General features: G+C 47.1%; 1 protein-coding gene across 1 annotated transcript in view; it reads right to left on the bottom strand.

The window, feature by feature from the left end:
- LOC8040344 (retinal-specific phospholipid-transporting ATPase ABCA4) overlaps window positions 1–22,360 on the bottom strand; it is a 223,262-nt gene that overhangs the window by 167,770 nt on the left and 33,132 nt on the right. The window contains exons 4-5 of the mRNA XM_029977824.3: window positions 10,233–10,505; window positions 7,023–7,178 (exon numbers count right to left, since the gene is read on the bottom strand). Coding sequence (XP_029833684.3) covers window positions 7,023–7,178; window positions 10,233–10,505 — 429 coding nt within the window. The remainder of the gene's footprint in view (window positions 1–7,022; window positions 7,179–10,232; window positions 10,506–22,360) is intronic.

Raw genomic sequence — 22,360 nt, 5'->3', positions numbered from 1 at the left:
TGTCATCTGGCACGTCCCGGCGACTGATCGAGTATAAAATCAATCTTCTTTGGGGTTCTCTAACGTGTAACCAAAGTCACAAGGGGTATTGGTGCCCTATAGCGTGTTAACACGCTGTAACTCGAAGCACGTAGAGTGAAACCTTGAACTGCAGAACCCAGGAATCCTGAGCAAAAAATATTCAAAGCCTGTGCACTAGTATTTAATAGCGGAGCTGTTAAGGGCTAGTTTACCCAGTATCATGTCCGCGGACAAACAAATGTTGACACAAAACTCTGGTCAGCTACCGCCATCTATAAGCGACGACGGCAACCGGACAATCGGTTTGCCGGCTGTCTGGTTGCCGCCTTCGCTCATAGATGGCGGCAACCTTTCCAACCTTTCCACTCTGGTTTTCGCCCGAGTAAAAAGGCTGAATTTCTCTAAACGTCGTCCTAGAAGTCGTCCTTGAGGTCGTTCAAAACTTAGTCTTTGAGGTCTTCCTAGACGTCGTCGTCGAGGTCGTCCTTGAGGTCGTCCAAGAAGTCGTTCTTGAGGTTTTCCTAGACGTCGTCCTCTAGGCGTCGTCCGAGACATCGTTCGCTTGTCCTCCATCTTCACGTCAAGTGTAAGGGCTCTGCTTTTTTTTTTTACTTCATCGCGGCTACATCGAGCAAAGACACACATTGGATGTGAAAGCTACGTCAGCGTTGGGCTGGGCCTCGTGTTCAATCAACACGTTGAAGGACGTTCCGCGTTGGGCTCCGTTTCAATTGCCAAGTTGGCTCCGTCCGACTGTGATGATGTTTCATTGACGTAGAGGAGTATGTTTGCCAGGCCTTGATTATTCCAGGTGGTGTTGCCTCATTCCCCAGCCCTGCCCGTTCCTATCTGGGTGAGAATCGTACCGGTGTGCCGTCGTGCATCAGTGCGGCGTGATGGACGTTAAAGACACAGGGATAGCGGATGGTACTGCACTGGCTAAATTTCTCATCTACAGCTAAGTCACCAGTCACACCCTGAGGCTGACTAGCCTCCCGCTGTATAAGCATACATGAGACAGAATTAATAAAATCGGAAATAAACGGCGCCCACACCAGCCTCAAGCGCAGGAAGGGCTTGAGGCTGGTTCATATTGTTCGGATATTTGCCACGACTGCACCCCACATTGGGTCACAATCCACTCAACTCGTGCGGTTCTCAGTTACTATGAAAATGCGTACAGTAATGTCGAGACCGGTTATAACGAAGTCGGTTATAACGAAATAGCGGCTACAGCGAAGCAATCACGATTTCCCATTCCCTTTTGCGCTTCGTTATAACCGAAAAGGGTATACCGAAATAGCGGATATAGCGAAGTGATTTCTGATTCCCGTTGACTTCGTTACTACCGGTCTCGATAGCAGCATCTCGTTCGTAACCAATCGTAAGCGGTCATAACACAGTCGGTCATTATCAAAGGCCGATGTCTGCATTCGGGTGCAATCTTTAGTTGTATCCACGGAAAGCTCGACTGTGGTTCGAACCAATACAAATTTGCAGCTGGGCTTCGCAGCTGCCTCGATTGCCGAAGAAAGCCTTTTAGAAAATTTTATTTGATTCTAATAATACCAAACTTTCACTATGGTTTGCATTATTTTCCGGATTAAATTCACTTAACTATTCAGAGGCAATAAGAATTTAAAACAATTTATTGAAAATAAGGATCTCCGATCAAAAATAAAAGTACACAAGCGAGCTGTACAGTAAACATAACAATCTAAACTCTCATATAATTATTGACTGCAATCAACAGAAAAACCCTAGCCTTGGGTTGAAAAGGATATCTGTGCTGAGACGCTGACACGCTCAGCATTACACAACAACACCCGATGGCACTTTCTTGGCCAGAAGCTCTTAAATGTGTAATGTGCACGATGTTGCAGGACAGAGCTAGGCGCTTTTCAGACTTAAACTGTTACGAGAACGTCACGCGTGACCTGGTAAATCTGCTGAAGTTTGAGGTTTCAGCATCGCCAGCCACGTCCACTAGATTCACGTGGTGCATCTCGAACTTTGGTGGCAATCGCAATATGTCAGCGCCGCAGCAAGGCTCCTTCGCGGGTGGAGCCTCACTCCCATTGGCTGATGTAAGCCGTTATGTGACCATGGCGACTACCAATGACGTTCTCGCTGGAAGTCGCAGTACCTAAACGATTGCACCGACATTTCCCGGCACAAAATCATAACATACGTACGACAGGACCAAAGTGTTTCCGGGTAATGTACAGGGCCTCAAAAAAAACATTCACATATTGTTTTTTGTTTTTAGAGCACAGCTGTTAGGGGCCCGTTCCCGGCTTGAGCGGCGTCGGCGTCGCCGTCGCCGTCGGCGTAACCAGTCACCCCAAGGTCATCCCAAGGTCACGTGACCCCCAAGGTGTGACCCCCAGAGGTCACGTGACCGTCCCAGGGTCACGTGACCTTGGGGTGACTTTGGGATGACCTTGGGGGTCACGCGACCCCCAAAGTCACGTGACCCCCGAGGTCACGTGACCCACCCTGAAGTCACGTGACACGCCCCCACCCCCCCGAGGTCACGTGACCACCCCCAGGGTCACGTGACCTCCCCGATGACGTCATCGTCACTGATGACGTCACCGGCATCCGCATCGTCATCGTCATCATCACTGATGACATCATCAGTGACGTCACTGATTACCTCACCGGCATCCGCATCGTCATCGTCATCATCGCTGATGGCGTCATCAGTGACGTCACTGATGACGTCACTGGCATCCGCATCGTCATCGTCATCATCACGGATGCCGTCATCAGTGACGTCACTGATGACATCACCGGCATCCGCATCGTCATCGTGATCATCACAGATGACGTCATCAGTGACGTCACTGATGACGTCACCGACATCCGCATCGTCATCGTCATCATCGCTGATGACGTCATCGGAGTCCGCATCGTCATCGTCACTGATTATGTCATCAGTGACGTCACTGATGACATCATCGGCATCGTCACGTGACCCCCAAGGTCACGTGACCCCTCCAGGTCACTTCATCCCCCCAGTACCCTTCCCTCCTCCTCCTCCTCAAGAGCTGCGCTCTAATTCGGTGTTACAGGGAGTTGTAAACGGCTTTCACTTTTTTTTATTGCAAAATTAAATTATTCATCGCCGAATGCTCATTATCCGCCCAGATGTAGTCCTAGAGCTCCAAACCAGCTGTAGAAGTTACATAACTAACATATATCTATACCAAAAGAAAGTTACCAGTGATTTTTTTAGAGCGCAGCTCTTAGGCCCCCGTTTACGGCTTGAGCGGCGTCGCCGTCGCCGTCGCTGTCGCCGTCAGCGTAACCAAGGTCACCCCAAGGTCATCCCAAAGTCACGTGACCCCCAGGTCACGTGACCCCTTCCAAGGTCGCGTGACCTCTTCCAAGGTCACTTCAACGTCACGTGACCCCCAGGTCACCCAAGGTCACGTGACCCCGAGGTCACGTGACCCCTCCCAAGGTCACCTCGAGGTCACGTGACCCCCACGTGACCTCCCAGGGTCACTTGACCCCCCAAGGTCACGTGACCACCCAAGGTCACGTGACCCCCCTCCCCGAGGTCACGTGACCCCCCGAAGTCACGCGACCCCCCCCCCGAGGTCACGTGACCCCCTCCCCCCGAGTTCAGGTGACCCCCGGAACATATTAAAGAATGAGGGGAGGAGGAGGAGGAGGAGGAGGAGGAGGGGTCTGCCCTCCCCTCAGTACTCTTCCCTCTTCCTCCTCAAGAGCTGCGCTCCAATTCGGCGTTACAGCGAGTTGTAAACGGCTTTCACTTTTTTCCCCTTTTCTTATGGTCTGTTGGAAAATGTTGACCGATACGGAGCCCTCGAGTTCATGCAGCTGAATGCCGCCAGTTACAGAAAACAGGCGAAAACTGACACCATTTTCCCATTGAAGGTTTTATAAAATTACCTTCATAACATTTGAATAAGATAAAGGTTAGTTTGGAACATTTGGCATCTGGTTCAGATTTCCAGCTTTAGATTTGGGCAGAAAATGACCGTTCGAAGATGTCGGGTTTATTTTTGAACCAAAAAAAATAATATTTTCTTCTTTTGCGTGGGGATATTGAACTTTTTTTAGGCTTGATAATCCACAGGATTTCACACAGCCAGTAAATAAGTTACGTTTTGATGTCGGCCAACGTTACTAGAACCACTCAGTTGGGAAACTGCCACTGCTCTGAAAAAGTGGCCCCAATCTGTCCACCAGAACCGAGCTAATGGCGAACACAACGCCGCCATTTCTCCCGCAGCGGCCACTCGAGGAACTGCACGTTCCTTTTATTTTGGCTTTAATCGGCCATTTTGGCGCCGAAACAGATACAGCGGAAGAGGTTACAGGGGTGCCACCTCCGTCTCCATAGCGGACGCGCCGCGAAATTCTACCCGAAGTTAAAATGCACCTAGGTCGGGACGCACTGCCTGAAAGGACCGCTGAGGCATGATTGTATAAAAACAATATTAATTGTTCCGCAAAACCTTGCAAACTAAGATTATAAAAACATCACGCGCCCTTCATTTTGTTCTAAACTCCAAAAAAATGCATACAAAAAGAGTCTTTTCCGTTTGTTTTTACGCAAAAACAGACTTTCTAAAAGCTCAAGGTGGCGGCAGTACAGACAAACGATAAAGAGTGGCGCTGTTGTCGTATTTAGCTTGGTCTCGGTGGACGCCAGCGGCCCAGGTTTCGACGGCGAGTTTCCCCAGTGTTCTAGTAACGTTGATGTCGGCACTCCATTCCCCCATGTTCCTGTGGGCGCCGCCATTTTGTGTTTTGTGCAGAGCGGCCGCAAATCGCGCATTACGATGCGAAAATTCTACTTCGAGCTTTTTAGACACTGTCAGGAAGCTCAGTTGATAGCATTTTGATTTGTCGGGGAATGTCAATATTTCTGGATGACAAAAAAGCGTTCCCTACGATTTAAGGCAAAGCTTCATGTAACGAACAACCGTAGTTTTAATTGCCAAAATGGCTAAAGTGTTGTTACTCTGAAGCCTGGCTTCTTTGGTGGCTCTAGGCTCCCCCTGTTGATCGCAGAGGTTGGCTTCCCGCGCTTTTCCACCAAGGTAGGTTTCAGTAAATACACTTTGTTCACCCTTAAGCTGAGACTACAGCTAAAACAACAAGCGCGAGCTAGACCGCGCTCCTGGCCTTGAGAAATATATTTCTAGCTCCAGCGCTGGTTCTGCGGAAGAACGCTTCAAAGCAGCGAATTCGAGCTCTCGTGCTTCTGGCGGTGGCTGCAGTCTGAGCTTAAGGGTGAACGGAGTATTGGGGGTATTCATTGGACGCCATGCTTGGGAGCGATATTTAGGGCACACGCTCAGAGCGAGCTCAAGGTAATAGCCTACTAAGACCGGCAATCTTGATGGTTGCATAATGCCCATTGCAAAAGAACTGCGGAAGCCCTCCCTCAGCACGCGGTCAGCAGTCGCGTACAGAGCTTTGGCAGCCAGTGAATACCTCCTATAAACACTTTTCTTTGTGTGACAGCAAGAGGTTGCTGTTATGGGCCCGTTTGCTCGAAGCTGTTACCTAACCGCGGTTAACCGGATTTCCGTACGAGGGGGAATTTCGGGTCACGTGACCGGCAGAGTAAGGGCGGCGGGGAAACACGGCGGTGCACCGGTGAGCGAGCGCCGCTCGCTTTGGAACTAATACGTCGTAGTAGCTGCAGAGGCGGGCGCGTTAGTCAGCAATGATTTGTGCAGGAGGTTTTCGCGTTGCCTTACCTCACTTAAAACGCAAAACATGAGCAATGACCTCGCCGCATTTTTTAGATAAACTTTCGACTCTGGCCATTCCTAAGCCTAAATGAACGCGATAGTTGTCGGCATAGTAACGTCTTTGGGAAGTGGATTGCCTTGACTCAATCGGCCGGGTATTGATAGCACACGAGAGCAGACAGCGTGCCAATAGACCTTTTGTTAAATTTCCCAAGCACCGAGGTGCATGCTAGGAGTGTAGTTACACGCGCTGCACCTGCTGGCGTCTGCAGTAATAACTGTTCTGAAGCAAAAAGCCTAAAACAAATTTTGCCGTGCACGCGCGTTCGTCAAAGATTTATTATGATTATTTACTTCGAATATTTTATAAAGGGAAGGCCTGCGCGCGCGGATAGTAGAATTACACTTTCAGCGTTCTTTTCGATGCTTGGGTAATTTACCAATCGGTCTATTTTCACTGGAGCCGAATAAACAGGTTTTTCAATTTATGACGGTGTTATTTACAGTTGTTACATGCTGGCCAACCATGCTGCCGGTGTACCACCCGCCTTTCACTGCTCACTTCTTTCTCATCGTTTCTAGGACTGAACTTCGTCGTCCTCTTTCGAACTCGGAAGGAAATTTCTACCAGGCTTTTCTTCACTTCATACAGCCAAATATTCGGAAGATTTCCAAACAAGGGTTAATTTAGTTTTACCTTGCCGATTATTTGTACCTCGAGCAATAAAAATTGTTTCTTAAGCTCAAATGTATGCCGCGCTGCGTCGCGAAAACAAGGCAACGGGCATTTTTTGGGTCCCCCCATTGCGGGAACTTTTCCACGGAAGCCATGTATATTCGCTACAGCCAGTAGGCAACACCAGCTGCCACCTCATAATAAAACATGGAGCTGTCGCTCATCCAGCCCTCGTCAAGCTTGGCAGGTACTTGTAAATACCTAGTAGGGAAGGGCGATTAACTTTTAAGCCCGGTTAAAGTTAACCGGCTTCGAGCAAACGGGCCATGATGTGCGCCCTAAAGTCCCTTGATGTGTTTGTGTTTGTCTTGCAAATATCGTCAAATGCGCCGGTGCATGAGGACCGTGTCTCAAGCGGCCCTAGAAAGCAAATGGCGGCGCAGCACTGAAATGAGCGGTCCTTGGAAGCAAATGACTTCGGAACACCCGCTCGTTGCGCTTGTCTCGCGGGTTTCCACAGCAATGCATGGCGGTACTTGTAAGCGTGAATTTTATCGAGGGACTTTAAGTGCGCCACAGCTCACCAACGGGTCCCCGACAATGGCGATTCCCAGCTGCAGCTTCCGCTTCATGCCCCACGAAAGAGAACTGGCCAGAGCGTCGCGCTTGGCGTCCAGGGAGAAGGCTACGAGGATGTCGTCGATCTTGGTGTTCGCCAGAGCCCATTCGTTGCGACGGACCTGAACGAGCGGAGGCGACTTTGAGAATGGAGCTTTTTCAGGAAGAGTTCTCTGCGTGCGTGGGCCTTCCTCACGCAACGGCGAAGACTCAAACTCTGGTACCTGGAACGCGTCTTCGACTTCTGTGTTTACCGCATCCTTAAAAAGTGGTCCCTTGATTTCCGTCTTTCAAGTCCATACTAGTGCCATGCCGTTGCCTGCCGTGGTCCGGACGGTGTGGTAGACACCTGTTTTGCTGCCGGTCGCTTCTGAGCCTGACAGCCCGTTCTTCACGAGCCAGGAGTTGGAACACCGCAATAAGAGAAAACACTCGCTTTCACTCAAACATTTTTCCGATATTTCTACGCCGAACCGCGAAGATCGAAACATTTTCGACAGCACGACTCGCCGGATTCCTTGACGACACTTGTGGCCACTTGGGGACCATTTTTGATGTATGGGTTGGTTGAGAGTTTAAGTACACCAGTCGAAGAAGCGTCCCAGGCACAGTGTCTGAACTACCAACGCGTCAATACCGATCCTAAAGGTGCTCTGACAAGGTTTTTGAGATTGCCTAAGAATGGCGATAACTCACTATGATGGCTCTAAGCATCCTAGAAATCCCAAAATTATGGCGATACGCGGCTATTTTTCCTGTTAAGAAAGCAATCAAAAATCGCATCACACCGAGGTCCTCTCCGGTGATTGGAGGAGCATGTTCCAAATCCAGGACCACTTTCAGCCAATAATACCAAGCCAAGGATCCTCGCCCCTCCGACCGGTGGAATTGCGCAGTCATATCTCGAATGCGCGAGGGTCGTTGCCCATACAGCCCGGACTATGGTTTGTCTCATCCAACGATGGACTAAAGGCCACAGCCACAGGCCGCCCAGGTCCAATCCCGTTCCACGCTATACTATGACACGCTTAACATTGATAAGGGGTGGATGAATAATGCTCGAATCCAAAAGCGCCGCATCATTTCGATAGCTTCGAACCTGCAAAGAGCCTATATGTCATGGCTTCCTTTGCGACGTAAAATTGTTGAGTGACTCAGTGCTCCTCGATTCGAACCACTGTCCACCCGTCCCCTAATCAGTGATTCGAGATGCGGGCACCGGTACGTGCATCGAAGCAAAATACCGCACAATTTCTAAGTGGCTCGTGATTGGATCTGGCGGTTCGTAGCTTTTGCCTTTAGTCCATCGTAGGGTAAGACGAAGTATATGATTCAACCAAGGAGGCGCGCGCTTGAGCTCTCGAGCGCTCGAGAGTTGACGACTGGACACATCACTCCCGCGGAAGAAAAAGAAAAAACGAACATAATGCGCTGTTTTTGAGACTGTTATTGTAGTATTATGCTCCCTCCGGAAAAAATTAACATGTCCTGACTAATCTTAGTTGCTTTTATCATCTGCAAACGCCTACAAATTTTATAGTAACAGTGTTTGTAATATGAAAGAAATGTCGCGTTTGCATTGGTGACACGTCGTCCTGGCTGCCGGAACAATGCTCCTCCCATTGCCGGAGATGACCTCGCTGTGTTCGATCTTGTACTGCTATTTTATTAAAGAAATCGGCCGCGCACAGCGATGATTTATGGATTTCGCAAAGTGAGTTATCTCCTGTTGAGGTCGACCTTGCATTCCGCACAGCGAACATCGAGCGGACGTCAAGACGGTTGGCATGCGATCCGAGCCCTTTTCGCACGTTCCACCTGTCTGACATGGAACCGAAGAAGCGTTCCTCTCAGGCCTCGGTTCAAGTGCATGGGAACAGACGTTACCGTCAGTGTGTTTTGTCCACGGCGCCTACGGCGTCTGCCTCCCGCGGAGGTATCTCCATTCTTCAAGAACGCCGGACAGTATCCGATCCTGGACGAATGTGCCGTGTGTCGTGTGCGCGTCTCCTGCATGTAAGCCAATCCTCCACTAGACGGCTTTAGTTCGGAGACTTAAAGACCAAGCATGAACGCCGAGAGGAGGTTGCCATGGAGCGGCAGCTCCAGAATCTTGTATTTTATTATAGAAGGACCTGTCCGGCTGCCGCTTGCGTGTGCTCCATTTGCCATTAAGCTACTACTCATATCCATGTAAATAAACTCGTTTATCCGTTCTTTTTCTTAGTCTCCCGCCCCCACTTCGGACTACGAGACCTCGGCGGTGGGGAATGGACACCGGCATGGGCCCTCCTGCCTCCGGACGAGCAACACCAAACCCCACTTTGAGCATACGATTTTTAGATCTCAGAAACAACATCATCATCATGAAACGATATTGGGTTGGAATGATCGTCACTTTAGCAGATGTGTACCGGTCCTAGTCGGGCCCAAGTATACTGGCACAGATCGGCCCTAACTCAGTAGTTTTTTTTGTTGTTGTTTTTTTTTACGGTAAAATTCCGAGGATAAAAGTGGACTATTTCTTTCAGTCATGCCTTCGCAAACCTTGATGACATAATTGTGGGATCGAAAACACCTACGTGACGACAGTCGAGCGCGGCTCATCGACTGGACACGAGAACTGCGTGAGCAGTCGACTTCGGCTCGTAACAAGCAATGCCTCGCCGGACACTCGGGCAGTGGCTCGTGTGCAACCACTGCAGTGATGGGAATAGACGAGCTCTAACAATGCCTTAAACTCAGCCCGCGTTTTTTTTTTTTTTTTTACTTTTTTTTTTTTTATTTTGCTTATTCCAGCCCGTAGGTATGAGTAACGTTGGCGGCATAGGACAGGCAACAGGCCACGTAGCCGCTTGTTCTGGCTCTAAGGCAAGCTCATTCAGTTATTAACGTTGGGGATTAATTCTAAATAGTATTTAACGCAAGTAGAGAAAAACTTTCATGACCCATTTAAGGCTGTTTGTTCATAGACTTGTGTCCGTTACGTCGAAAGCAACCAAAGCGACAGATCCTTCCTCAACACCGGAACAAGCGTAGCTCATGAATTCCCGAAACTCTTTTCTACATTGCATGGTACGTTGCATGCGGTGAACGCCTTTCCCGGTCACTTCGTCGGTTCTGTCATTTTAGTCGCCCTGAACCCCAGCCAGAAAACTATCTGAACCCAGGTTCACTCTTGCGAAAAGCTGCAGATGCTCCAGGACCGTGAGCCCCGGAAAGAGGATGTTCTCCTGCGGGCAGAAGCCCATGGAGCGTCTCGCCGAGTCCGTGTCCGTGGCCACGTCGTGCCCACCCACGATGACGGTGCCCTCGGTGGCCTGCTCCAGGCCCGTGATTAGGCGCAGCAGAGTCGTCTTGCCGGCGCCGTTGCGGCCCAGCAGCACCGTCACGTCGCCCGGGTACGCCTGGAGGCTTACGTGCCGCACGGCCACCAGTCGGCTGTACGCCTGGAAGACAGGGCTACCGTTAATTTCGGTGAGTTAAACAAGCAGAATGATGAGTTGGGCTAGTAGGTTCATCACACAGTAAAAGTGCTTTGAGTTGTCTTCGTCTTTACTGTGTCTCTGTCCTTCGGTGGAGTTGGTGAGTTAAGAAAAACTTGCCCACTGTAAAAAGCCATACGCACCCATGCGACCCATAACTAGGGTGTGTACTTTCCGGTGTTTATTTGTGAGAAAAATCGGCGGATGTTTTTCAGTGTTTATTTATTTTCAAAACACCGGTGTATTTCGGTGGAACGTCTCACGACGAGGCTAAAATCGGTGAATATCGGTGAAAAAAAGCGACTGATCACAGACAGAGAGTTCCAATTTTATTCACATAGTTCATACACTTCTTCTCTAGGAAGCAACTATTTCTAACACTTGGTTATCATAGTAGATGCAAGTATACTTTCATGCTTGCATCTACACGCAAGGAACGTGCTGCCGTCATAGCAGCACGTTCCTTGCGGTTCGCAACCCGCAATTATGAAAACGCACGCTCCTGTACGACACGAACGTTGGCAGTGACTTCCAGGAACCACAGCAACCTTTGAATACATGGCTTTCACCAACATCACTTGGCCAGACACAATGAAGAAAAGGCACGTGAGAGCCTACCCTCCACTGTGTTAATTTGTCCACAAAAGGGAGCCATGGGAGGCACAATAGGGGAAAGGCGTATGAGAGCTTAGCTTCCACTGCGTTCACTAGACGCTTTTGACCCCCAGAAAAGAGGGCGGACTGACGCCACCTGCAAGCCATGTATAAACACTGGAAGAATGCAGGATCCACGAGATAACACGTTTGACGAACCTCTACGGGGAAAGGGTTTCGCTAGGTCGGAAACTAGCAACGACCGGTGTTTTTCGGTTTTAACCAGGGCAAAAATATCCAACCACCGGTGTTTTTCGGTTTTAACCGATTTTATATTTTCGTCACCGACGGATGCTTATCGGTGTTTTTCGGTTAAAACCGGAGAATGCACACCCTGGGCCATAACCCATAACACCATGACGAAGTGCCCACACGAGGAAAAATTATAAAATGAAGTAGTTTTATTAGCGGACTGTGATTGAAGAATATCTCGATCCTGTTTATTTTGGGCATATTACGCACATCAAACACGCCAAATATTATTATAATGCAATTAAATGCAAAGGTGCAAACGAGCTACAGGTGCCAGCATGGATTCAATTTTCCAAGACCGTCGTCACGCCAAATATTGTTGTTGTTGTTAGCTGAATTTATTTATATAAAATGTCGCCAGTTGTCAAATTAGTGAAGAGAATTGGAAGAAAACAATGTCCTTTACGTGCCATTTGACAGAGAGTGTAGGCTGAAACGCCAGGGCCAGTTGTGAAATTGGCCTGTGCTTTCTTCATTGCAAAGACGCGTGTAATATGCCATATGGTTTTATCATATAGTACTACGGTATATCGGTCGAATGGGTGTATTTCTTTATTCTTTTTTTTTTTAATAGGGCTGTTACTCGATTCTAATTATTGCATTTTACGGACCATGCGGACCTCGGAGACGTACGGACCTCGGTCCATACATGTTTAAATTTAGAATTCACGCTGTGCAGACAAACTACAGGTGCCAACAGCATGGATTCAATTTTCCAAGATCGTTCATTGTGACCATGACGTTACGGATTTTGTGAGGATCCCCAGGTGGCGGGTTCGAATCCCGACCGAGGTGCCCGCAATATGACGGAGCCTTATTGCGGAGAAGGCGCCGTGTAACCGAGCTTTCGGTTGCATGTCAAAAGATTCCCAGGGGATCGAAATTAATCGTCAGTCCTCCGCTGGGGCGTGCCAGATGCCCGTCGTTGGTTTGGCACGTAAAAAACCCCAAATTTGATTTGACGGATTTTGTGATCTTGTGAATGACAATTTGCGTTAATGGGAATTTCTGTGTGACTTGTGCTTGCTTGTGCATTAATAAGGCTGGTAATATTCAACGTATCTTGTGTACGAGAATCCTTTACGAGCGAAGTACGCACTAGACGTGTAATGCATCGGGTGCAGACTAGGGAAAACTTATTTTTTGTTCAGCTGATATTTGCCCCTTCAAGCTATAAAAATGCGGTATATATTAGCCTGCATAATTTGTGCATCAACCAGTGTATCAAAATCTAGTAACACTGTAAAATTATATGTATAAAAGACATGGTCTTTTCACAAAACTTAAGCGAAAAAAAGAAGAATTCCAAATTCCATGTAGCATCGCTGTTTGTTAATGACGTGATTAGAGTGGATCAATAGAGAAAGAAAACGACAAAACCCTGAGGTCATCGCAAGCTATTCTCGTTAATGTTAAAAGCCGATGCAACATTTCTTTTCTTATTTTTTTAGTAAGTTATGTTTACAATATTTTTTTCTGATGTTTAAAAGCCATAAAACACGCGTTGGTTCGTTTATTTATTTATTTATTTTCACGCAATGGAAGTTGAGAAAAGAAGTCGAAAACAATTGGCATCATTCGCCCCTTCAACTTACAGCCAGAACAAGCGGCCATGTGATGTAGAACCGATTATGTGCGCCAATCTTTATTTTAGCCACGCGATGGGGTTGGCAAAACACGGGACAAGCGCTGAGTCCAACACGTTGTTGTGGTTCGGCTTTTCCGATCATCGCAGTGATTAAGGAATGAGCCATGGACTACCGGAATGCATGTCGAGGCATTGATTAGTGCTCAATCAGTGCTCCTGTTCACTGTGGGAGCCGCATTCAAATCTTGTCACCGCGGGGATCGCAAAGCTGGATGACGAAATCCTGGGGATTGCAAAACTTGATGACGGCATCTTGGTGTTCGCAGTGTGGAGAACACCAAAAATGCAATGTGCACAACCTCGTCCCCAAATTTTGCGGAGAGACGGGAAAACAACGTCGGCTTATATCCTTGAAAGTTAGCATTGACAAAGAAGACACTTTGTCAGTGGCGTTGCCTGCCAGAATACCTGGGTCCAGCAGGTGCCAGTAAAAACTTGTGTAAACTGACCAACCTTCCTACCCAATATCGTTTCACGACCTCTGTAAAGGGACCGTGAAGTTATTTTTCCATTTATTCTTATTTAGCTTTTCTTCTCAAATCGAAAGCGAAATTAAAATTCAACTGGTTGTGACACAGTGTTTCACCGGATGTGATGACTTCAAGCTGCCATCGAGCTTTTTCAGCATGCACACCATGGAACATGTCATTAACAAGTGATGACAAGGGCTGGCATTGCACTCATATGTCACAAACGGGAATCCAAATATTCGTCGACGGATCGATTGTTGACGTCCTTATACGTCTAAGTGATGCATTGCTCGTGTCCAATGCGTGAGCTGGACTTGGCTGACGTGCTTGGGCACCGCGGATACATCACACAGAAAAGGCGGACAGCTTTCTAAGGAAAGGAGGTAAGAAGGAGTCCGCTACATTTTCACATTTCCGAACTGAAAAGCAGGCTTTTCGCTTTCTACTCTGTGTACTAGTTTTCTTGTGACCCACCCAACAATTAGCGGTTAGTAAAACTCCAATCCAAAATCCTTTGTCACAACCCAAAATTGATTTCATGGTATCTTTAAGGACACACGATTTGTTTCCCCGTTATAAAACTTTGGACGACCCGCAGATTTAATGGTTTAATGGTGTTTCAGGCGAAGGTATGAGCTGTCACGAGGTACGCAAGGCTCGTTCAAATAATCATTTATGTAAAGAAAAAGAATACGAGACCCAATTGAATCCAGGCAATTTGTATTGAGAAGAAAATGAAAAAGGGTGTCTAATAAAAAAGGAACATGAAGATAAACCGAATCGAGGGATATGTACACAAGGCAATATTCACTTGAGTTCCGGTCTTTTCCGTTGGCGGAAGATGCTCAAGGTGTTGCGGATGTAGTTGCCGGGTTCTGGATCGTGGTTACCAAGTTCTCGATGATGGTAACGGGAGCCTGGATTCCGGACGCCGAAATTCCCAATGCCGATCGCTGGGCTAACCCGGACCTGGTCGGCACCACGCTGATGGATGCTTTGGCCACGGCGAAGGGATCTCGGGACCGGGTTTCTTGGTGTCCTCTCACCGACGGAGCTCCGGCAGCCTTCCTGTTGCCTTGCTTCAGCCCGCAACTCGCTGACTGGTTCTGGTTTGGGTCATGGCACCCAAGCGCCCAGGCCCGGCAGTTCGTCGCGATGGCTGCACTCCGACGACCGTTCGACGATCTCTCTCACTTCTTTTTTCTTTTTTCTCCCCCCTCGCGCAGCTCTCAGCTTTTTCTTCTTCTTTCATGAATCGACCATGACATGAGCTATAATCACGCGCTCAATACATGGCTCGCACGTTGCGTCATGGCCCCGCGCTGGTGGTAATTTTGGGTCATTCTTACTTGTTCTTCCCACGAGAAACGAATTGGCAGGTGCGAAATAGAGGCTCGAGAAGGTACGCGCTCAACCTCCAGACCACCTCGATGGCTGCTGATATGATGTCAGTGCATGTCATGTATAGCATTAGGAGGATCAGGCGCACATTTTCAGCCAGTCCAGGCTCCAGATGTCGATGTCACTGCTTTACTAATGCCTTCAAGATGACGTCACTAAACGCTCCTATTTGCCAGCGATCGGCGCTCCATTCGAAAAAGCATTTAGCTTTCTTCTTTCTCTCGAAGGCCCATTTAAGGAATAATACTTTGTAGCGTCAAATGGTTTACTAAAAGATACAAATAAAAGGGCGTCCTTACTGGACACTACGTTTTCCGCTCACGGCAAAAAGCCGTATTCGCGTCCCGTAGGCGTGCAAACCGCTAGGTAATTGTTTCGTGTGCCCATATGGGGAGCGTATACGGTTTTTGTTTTGCGTGTGAGAACTCGTGTCCAGTGTGTACAGGCCTCGGCGAGCCCTGAAGTGTTGCAAAACGTATTCGCTATTAACACGAAGGTAATTGATGTCCACCAATTCATTGGCTCCCAGATGATCGAAAAATGCCAGAATCTGAAGCTGTTTGTATAAGAAAAATCAGAAAGATATTTTTGTTCTTTCCGATTTCGTTTGGTCCACAAAAAGAAAAACACGGCGTTTTCTGTACCAAATCTGTAGCGCTTGACTCGGACATTCCGTCCAGTCACACCGTCCTTCCACATTCAGTGACGCCAGAGGGATAATTCTAGTTTACATAAAATGCGATGGAAACATCCCTAAAATATTTAAAATATTTCAATGCACGTTGCAAAAGAACCCTGGAAGCTCGCCATCAGCACGCGCTCAGCAGTCGCGCGCAGCTATGGCCGCCAGTGAATACTTCCTATAGAAATGTTTTATTTCTGTATTTTTGTGTTTAATCAGCTGTTTTTCCTTCAAGATGTTTTGAGTGCTTATTTTTTCCTGCTTCTGTTCCTTTATATAACAATGTTCTCCAGCGTGTAACCCACATTTTGTCTGTTCCTGTATATACTGTTTTGGATTGTTTGTTGTTTTTTTTTTTGTTGTTTTTTCCGCAGGTACTCCCCCCCCCCCCCCCCTCCCCCTTGTGTGATACCCGTAAGGGCCTTCAAGGTTTAAAAATGATGATGATGGATAACTTCCCTTTGTCAATCCTTTGCTTTATTTATCACGTTTCCGAGTACAACTAGCATGGGCTTAAATAACAGTTTTTATTTGTAATTTAATTATTTAATACTAAATAATGATTAATAAATTAATAATTTAAATTATTACGATATAAACGTAGTTTATTTAAAGAGACCATGAAATGATTTTAAAATCGAATTTCACCCACCGCACGTCGTAAAAGCTGTGAAAAGAAACACAAAAACACAAAAATAGGGAGCCCAAAAAAAATTATTTGCTATAGAACTTTTAAAAGAAAACTGGACTCTTTTGCGCCTTCTTTCCTTCGAAAGCTCTCCGTCGTTTTACTGCGATGCATCGGCGGAAACGGAGCACGTCAGCCAAATCCACGTCGCCTATTGGGTAAGAGCCTACCTCACCAGCACCTCGATCGTAAACAATAAATAACCGGCGAATGTTTCCTAAAAGCTTTGTTAAATAATATTGAGATTCACATTTTGTAGCATAATTAGAGATGTGACGAAAATTTTCAAATTTGATAATGCTGAGAGCCAAGCGCCATCTATTGTGTGGTAAACAAAGCAGGGGCGGTAGGGCCGACGGGCCGACAGCGTTGGTGGCGTTGGCGTTGGGCTCAGTTACTTGGCCCCGACCTTCAAGGAACGTTTATTTTTCTACGTGTTCTTCTCGTGCGTCCCAACTTCAATAAGCAAGAAAAAAGGAACTTGAAACAGACCACGACGAACAAGATGGCTGCATCCACAAACACCCGAGAAAAGCCAGAACGGCCACGAATTCACCGACCCGCGACCAAACCAGCTCGGCAGATTGGCCTAGCTGGCACTCCGAAGCAAGCACTCTGACTCCGGCGTAGCGTTGCTTCGACGGTTCTTGGCCAAGACCGTCTGCCCACGACCGGCTGGCGTGCTGAATGGAACATGCCCGCGCGACCCTTGTGGACCCTTCCCGTATTTTGATCGCTGACCTCAATTTTAGATTAAGGGGCGAGGTCAATCTTTTCCCCTTGTTTTCCGAGGCAGTGTTGACGAACACTCTCGACGAAAAGGGACTTTGCACACTACTGACATGGGCCGATTTTTACCAACAATGACAGTTGGGTTGACTTCTTCACCGGAAGACTCGCCGGACTTCCCAACAGGCATACCCGCGTATGGGACTAGTCCCTAGCTGTCGCTGTAGCGCAACATATGTAATTGAATCTCGCTCAGCTGCGATGTGTCCATGGCTATCGCGGCGATGAGAGGCGCCGATTCAGAAAATACATCGGTGACATCCGCGCCATCAGTGCAGTAAAACCTACCGGCACACCGCCAACTCGCCGCCACTAACTGCCGCTAACGCTCCCATTCTCCTACTGCCGAGAGAACTTCCGGTTCCTGTACCAGAGTACGCCACGACCGTCAAAATTACGCCGCAGCTTGTTTTTTGGTCAGTTGGAGAGAAAGAAAAAGTCGATATATCATTAATTTTTTTTTGTGTAGAAGTTAATAAACCGAGACGAAAACGGATGCCTGTTCGGCAATCAGTGAACATTGACGGTTTAATGTAAAAGTTATCTGGCAAAAGTAAAAAGGTCACTTCATGGTCCCTTTAATTTACAGGCTACCTCAAAAAGTCGTCAACATTGTGTTTAAATTGGTTTCTACACATTTTCTTTGGATCATTAACCCTTTGAGTGCCACACATGCACATACATCAACACGCTGTTTACAAACAAGCCCACTTTTTCCACACCATGTGTGCTCAATGCGGCGACTGCGCACAAACCAGATTCGCGCCAGATGAGGCATTTGCGCATGCGCAGTTCCGACAGCAGCCCCACTGCACTGACGCGAAGTCAGTTGGCGTATTCGCGGGCGCGCTTCCGTGCAGGTTTAAGTTTTCATATTTCCATACATTTTACCCTCTTCACGACAGTTACAAGAGTAGAATCCAAAAAAAAAACATATTTTACATTGCCATACACAACAAATAATTTAGTACAACTACGCGAGTACATGTTGTAACATTGAAATTGGCACACATTCTTTAGCATGTTCACGGGAGAAAACTGATCGGCAGACATGTAAAGCTAAGGTTCCATGCCTGTTCGACTCTCCAGCCCTTTCTGGAAGGCGGCAACATGTTCTATGAAGAAAGGTAAAAAAACGCAGGCGAGCTGGTGAATGACGTCTATAGCAACCCTGAGTCGCAGGAACAATACAAAAACGGACAGAACAACGAAGTTTTTAACACAGCTCTGTTAGATAGTCTTTGTTGTTCTGCCCGTTTTTTTTTGTTTTTTTTTATTGTTCCTACGTCCCAGGTTTACTATGGATAACATGTTCTATGTTCTAAATATTACACGGCAGCTTGTTTCGTTATTTTACAGTTCTAACAAAAAAAAAGAGCACTCATAAGTGTCATTGTTTAGTCATTGGATTTCAAAGTTTTTATAGTGTACAACTAGCATATGCCAAGTTAGTGGGCGTGGTAGCAGGTATTGGGAGGTGTTTATGTTAGGCTGGTTTCGAGAAAGCCTACAAAGAAGTTTCAATCTCGTAATTTCTCCACAGAAAACAATGATCGTAGTTTAAGTTCCTGCAACATGGAAGCAACTGACTCAATTCGACCGTACCTTGAAATAATAAAACGGAAAGCCTTTTTTTTTAACTTATAGATTTGGTTACTTTTATACGGGTTTCACACAGCACATGCCTATTCCAGCCTTTTTAGACTTGTATGTGTAGAAAGTTTTGCACTGTACGGAGCGTGTTTTAAGTTGCGCTTCAAAAACCATAACTTTTTCATACATAACCTTACAATACTAATTATCATTGCGAGGTTTCCACTTTAGATCGGAAGCTATTGTAACTCCTAAATACTTTAACTGGTCTGCTGTTGTTTAAAAATATATTTTTCAGTTTATAAACATGATTTTTTTTTTCTTTTTTGTTACTCTGACGAATACAAATTTTTCTGGGATGAGTTCCACTTCCCATCTCCGGCGCCAATTATTTATTAAAACAAGGGAATAATTTAGGTTCTCCTGATGTATTTTACTGTGTACCACAGCGAGCAGTCTTCTATGAATAACCTATCCGCAACATAGGTACTTGATGAACTCCGGACGGAACACCACAAACAGGCGACGCAGCGTCATCAAGTGCTACAAACTGTGTCGTGCGTTCAAGGCATGCCTTTATTCATTCAGTGATGTTATCATTAATTTTGTAGCTACACGGGTTCCTGATAAGGGCATCATTGGACACTCGGTCAAACGCACTTGAGAGGTCTAAACAAATCGCATCTATTTTTTTTTTTCTTTCGTTTGATGAGCTTGACAAATGGGGAAACGTTTAGAGTAACTGCGTTATTCTGAACATGCCTCGTCGATATTCATAATGGTTCTTATGAAAAATGTTCGAGCGCTCGAAGGAGTCGTAAAGGCTTTTAAAAGTAATATCCTCAGAAAGTTTGCAGGATGTTCATGTTATCAAAATCGCCCTATAGTTTTTTACATTTTGTTTATCTCCTGATTTATGAACCGGAACAACCCTGGCACACAACCCGTCCGCAGGAACGCTGTGTTGTTCCAAAGGCTCCCGTTATATTATGGTAAAAAATCTTACAACCCATTTTGCATATCGCCTCGAAAATTCATTAGGAATAGTATTATCCGAACCAGGTACATTTTTGGGATCAAGATTAATGGTGAGAGTACTCCCTGTTCGTTAATGGTAACGTCCGGTATAGATTTTAATCTATACCGTGGAGAGTGGTTACTCTCCATAAATAAATCTGCCGTGATATTTGCAGCAACAAAAAAGAGCCGAAATATTCGTTGAACTAACTGGCTTTAGTCTTTCTGGTTTTAAGTATTATTACCACCTTCAGTAACATGTCACATTATGTATTTTGATGGTGCAAGGTAACTTCAGTATTTCTGGGCTGCTGTTTCCAAAAACTGAGGTAAAGTGCAAAAAAAAAATAGTGGTTTCTGGACACTTTTAACTTTTTCCTTAATTATTCTGAAAGGCGGGAAATGCCATTGTCGTTTGCATCTCTCCTGCCGTCGTCTTACTTTACGCCGTATTTGAATTATCCCCCTCGCACACCATGGCTGTTTCTTATATATTTTTTGTTTTCATTTTGATTCTTTGTTTGTTTGTTATTATTGTTGTTGTGCTTTTTTTGTTTTTTTTTGTTTGTTTGTTTGTTTTTTTTGTTGTTGTTTTTTTTGGGGGGGGGGAGGGGGACACAAATCGTTCTATGCAGCTGTGACAATGTTTTTTTTTTTTTTTTTTAGACTGGCAGCACGAGCCATTACGTCACTTGCGCCATCAGATCCAGATAACAGCAATCCTAAATGGTCCAAGATGTCGACTTGGCCAGAATTGTTCAAGTCATGCACATAAACAACCGCACGCTTCGGGGCGTACAATGACGACACAATATTTAAAGTCATCAACACTAGATTGGGGTCGGATATAACCTCCGTTACAGACACAATACTGTCAACCGAATTTCTACTGAAAACAATTCAGTCTATAGGGCGGGAAAGTTTTCCAAAACACATCCTTGGCACATCGGAACGCAAGGAAGAGCACACTAATCAAAGGGCAACAAAGAAAACGTGCAGGGAGCGCGCGATGACGCGGCAGCAAAGTGAGCGCCGTCATAGGTTGAGGTCAGGGATGAACAAAAGCACGCGGGTGTGTTTGGGGGGTAAACAAAGGCATGTGGTGCTCAAGGAGCAGACGAACTTCCACGCAGAATACTTCGTTCTGCATTTTAAGTCCAGACGCGGCCCACGCTACGAGCTCATGATGACCGATCAGACAGCGTCAAAAGCACACCATTATGGTGTTCGTCTTGTTCATGTACGTGTTCTGTACTCACCGAACCAATCATAAACAAAAAAGACAGGATGACTTGCGCTATTCACGCTGCTGGATTGGTCCCATTAGCCGTAGCGTCGGCTGCGTCTGGACATAAACTGAAACCAACGTCACTAGATTACCTCAGTTGTGGAACTCCCGGGGAAGGGAGTTCCTCAACTCCCCACTCCCTTCAGTCCGCCTCCCGTCGTTTGAAGCGCCATCTAGATTTTCGTTTCATAACTGTGTGTCATAGAGTATGGTGGAATGTCATTTAGACGCGGTGCTTCGAAATGTCCATATGTACGTACGAAATGTACGTATTACTGCAGTTACCATAGCAGCCGTTCGGCGCGTCGAACGACGGAAGGCGAGTCGTGGTGAGTGAGAAGGGGGGGGGGGGGGGGGGGGGGAGAGCGGGGGCGGTTGCGTTTGGCCGAGCAGGACTCCAGGCCACGGCGAGAAGACGACATGGAAGCAGGGCAGACGGACTTTTTAATCCAGGCAAGCTCGCCGATAGACGAAAGCCGGCGGTGGCGCGACCGACTTTCATCAGCTGCGCTCATGCAAGAACAAATGAAAGAAAATGTGAAATGCCGAAGATATCACTTTTGGCGCGGCGACTATCAACATTCTCGCCATCTTGCTGCGCTCACAACGCAACAACTTCTCCCCCACGGAAGAACAGGGGGGAGGGGGGGGGGGTCGAGTTTTTGGCCCGAATCCCCGGCAAAATCCGTGGATTGTGTTTCCGACCGTCTCACGATGTCACGATGCAGGTAGAGGTATGTTGTGACGCTGAGGCAGTGTCCAGGGGTCGACGATGACACCGCACTGGAGAGGCAGTTGTTCCTGCAGAGTCGGTCCGTGCTTTGAAGGCGTTGAGTTTTGCCGGCCGACACACGATAGAGGTCCAGGTATGTCGGGACGCTGAGAAAGGGGTCGACGATGGCACCGCACTAGAGAGGCGTCTGGTCCCTGTGGGAGCTGGTCCGTGCTTTCGAAGGAGTGGAGCCTGACGTCAAGATGTCTGGGCAACGGAAGGGAAGGCGAACCCAGAAACTCCACAAACAGCGGCCAAGCGAAGGCAGGCCCGCCCTCTGGCACGCAGAGTGCTGTACACAAAGTAATGCTACAAGCACCTATGGCGACCAGAAAGAGAGCCCCCTTCGGCACTGGCAGAAACGTATTATTAAAAAAAAAGACAATCTGCCCTCTCTCTCATGCCATTCCTCGCCTAGACAGAGAAAGCCCTGCTCAAGCCGTCTGCATTAGTGTGCACTGTACAGGGATCCTTTTCTGTGCTTAACAGTGAACGCGCACGGTTGCAGACTTAGACTCCAACGAAGCGATCTACCATTTTTGTTCGACATCCGTTGGAGCCACGT

The sequence above is a fragment of the Ixodes scapularis genome, unplaced genomic scaffold (assembly GCF_016920785.2).
Source record: "Ixodes scapularis isolate PalLabHiFi unplaced genomic scaffold, ASM1692078v2 PGA_scaffold7__128_contigs__length_106722199, whole genome shotgun sequence".
Taxonomy (NCBI): Eukaryota; Metazoa; Arthropoda; class Arachnida; order Ixodida; family Ixodidae; genus Ixodes; species Ixodes scapularis.
This window is presented reverse-complemented; position numbering and strand designations above follow the sequence as displayed.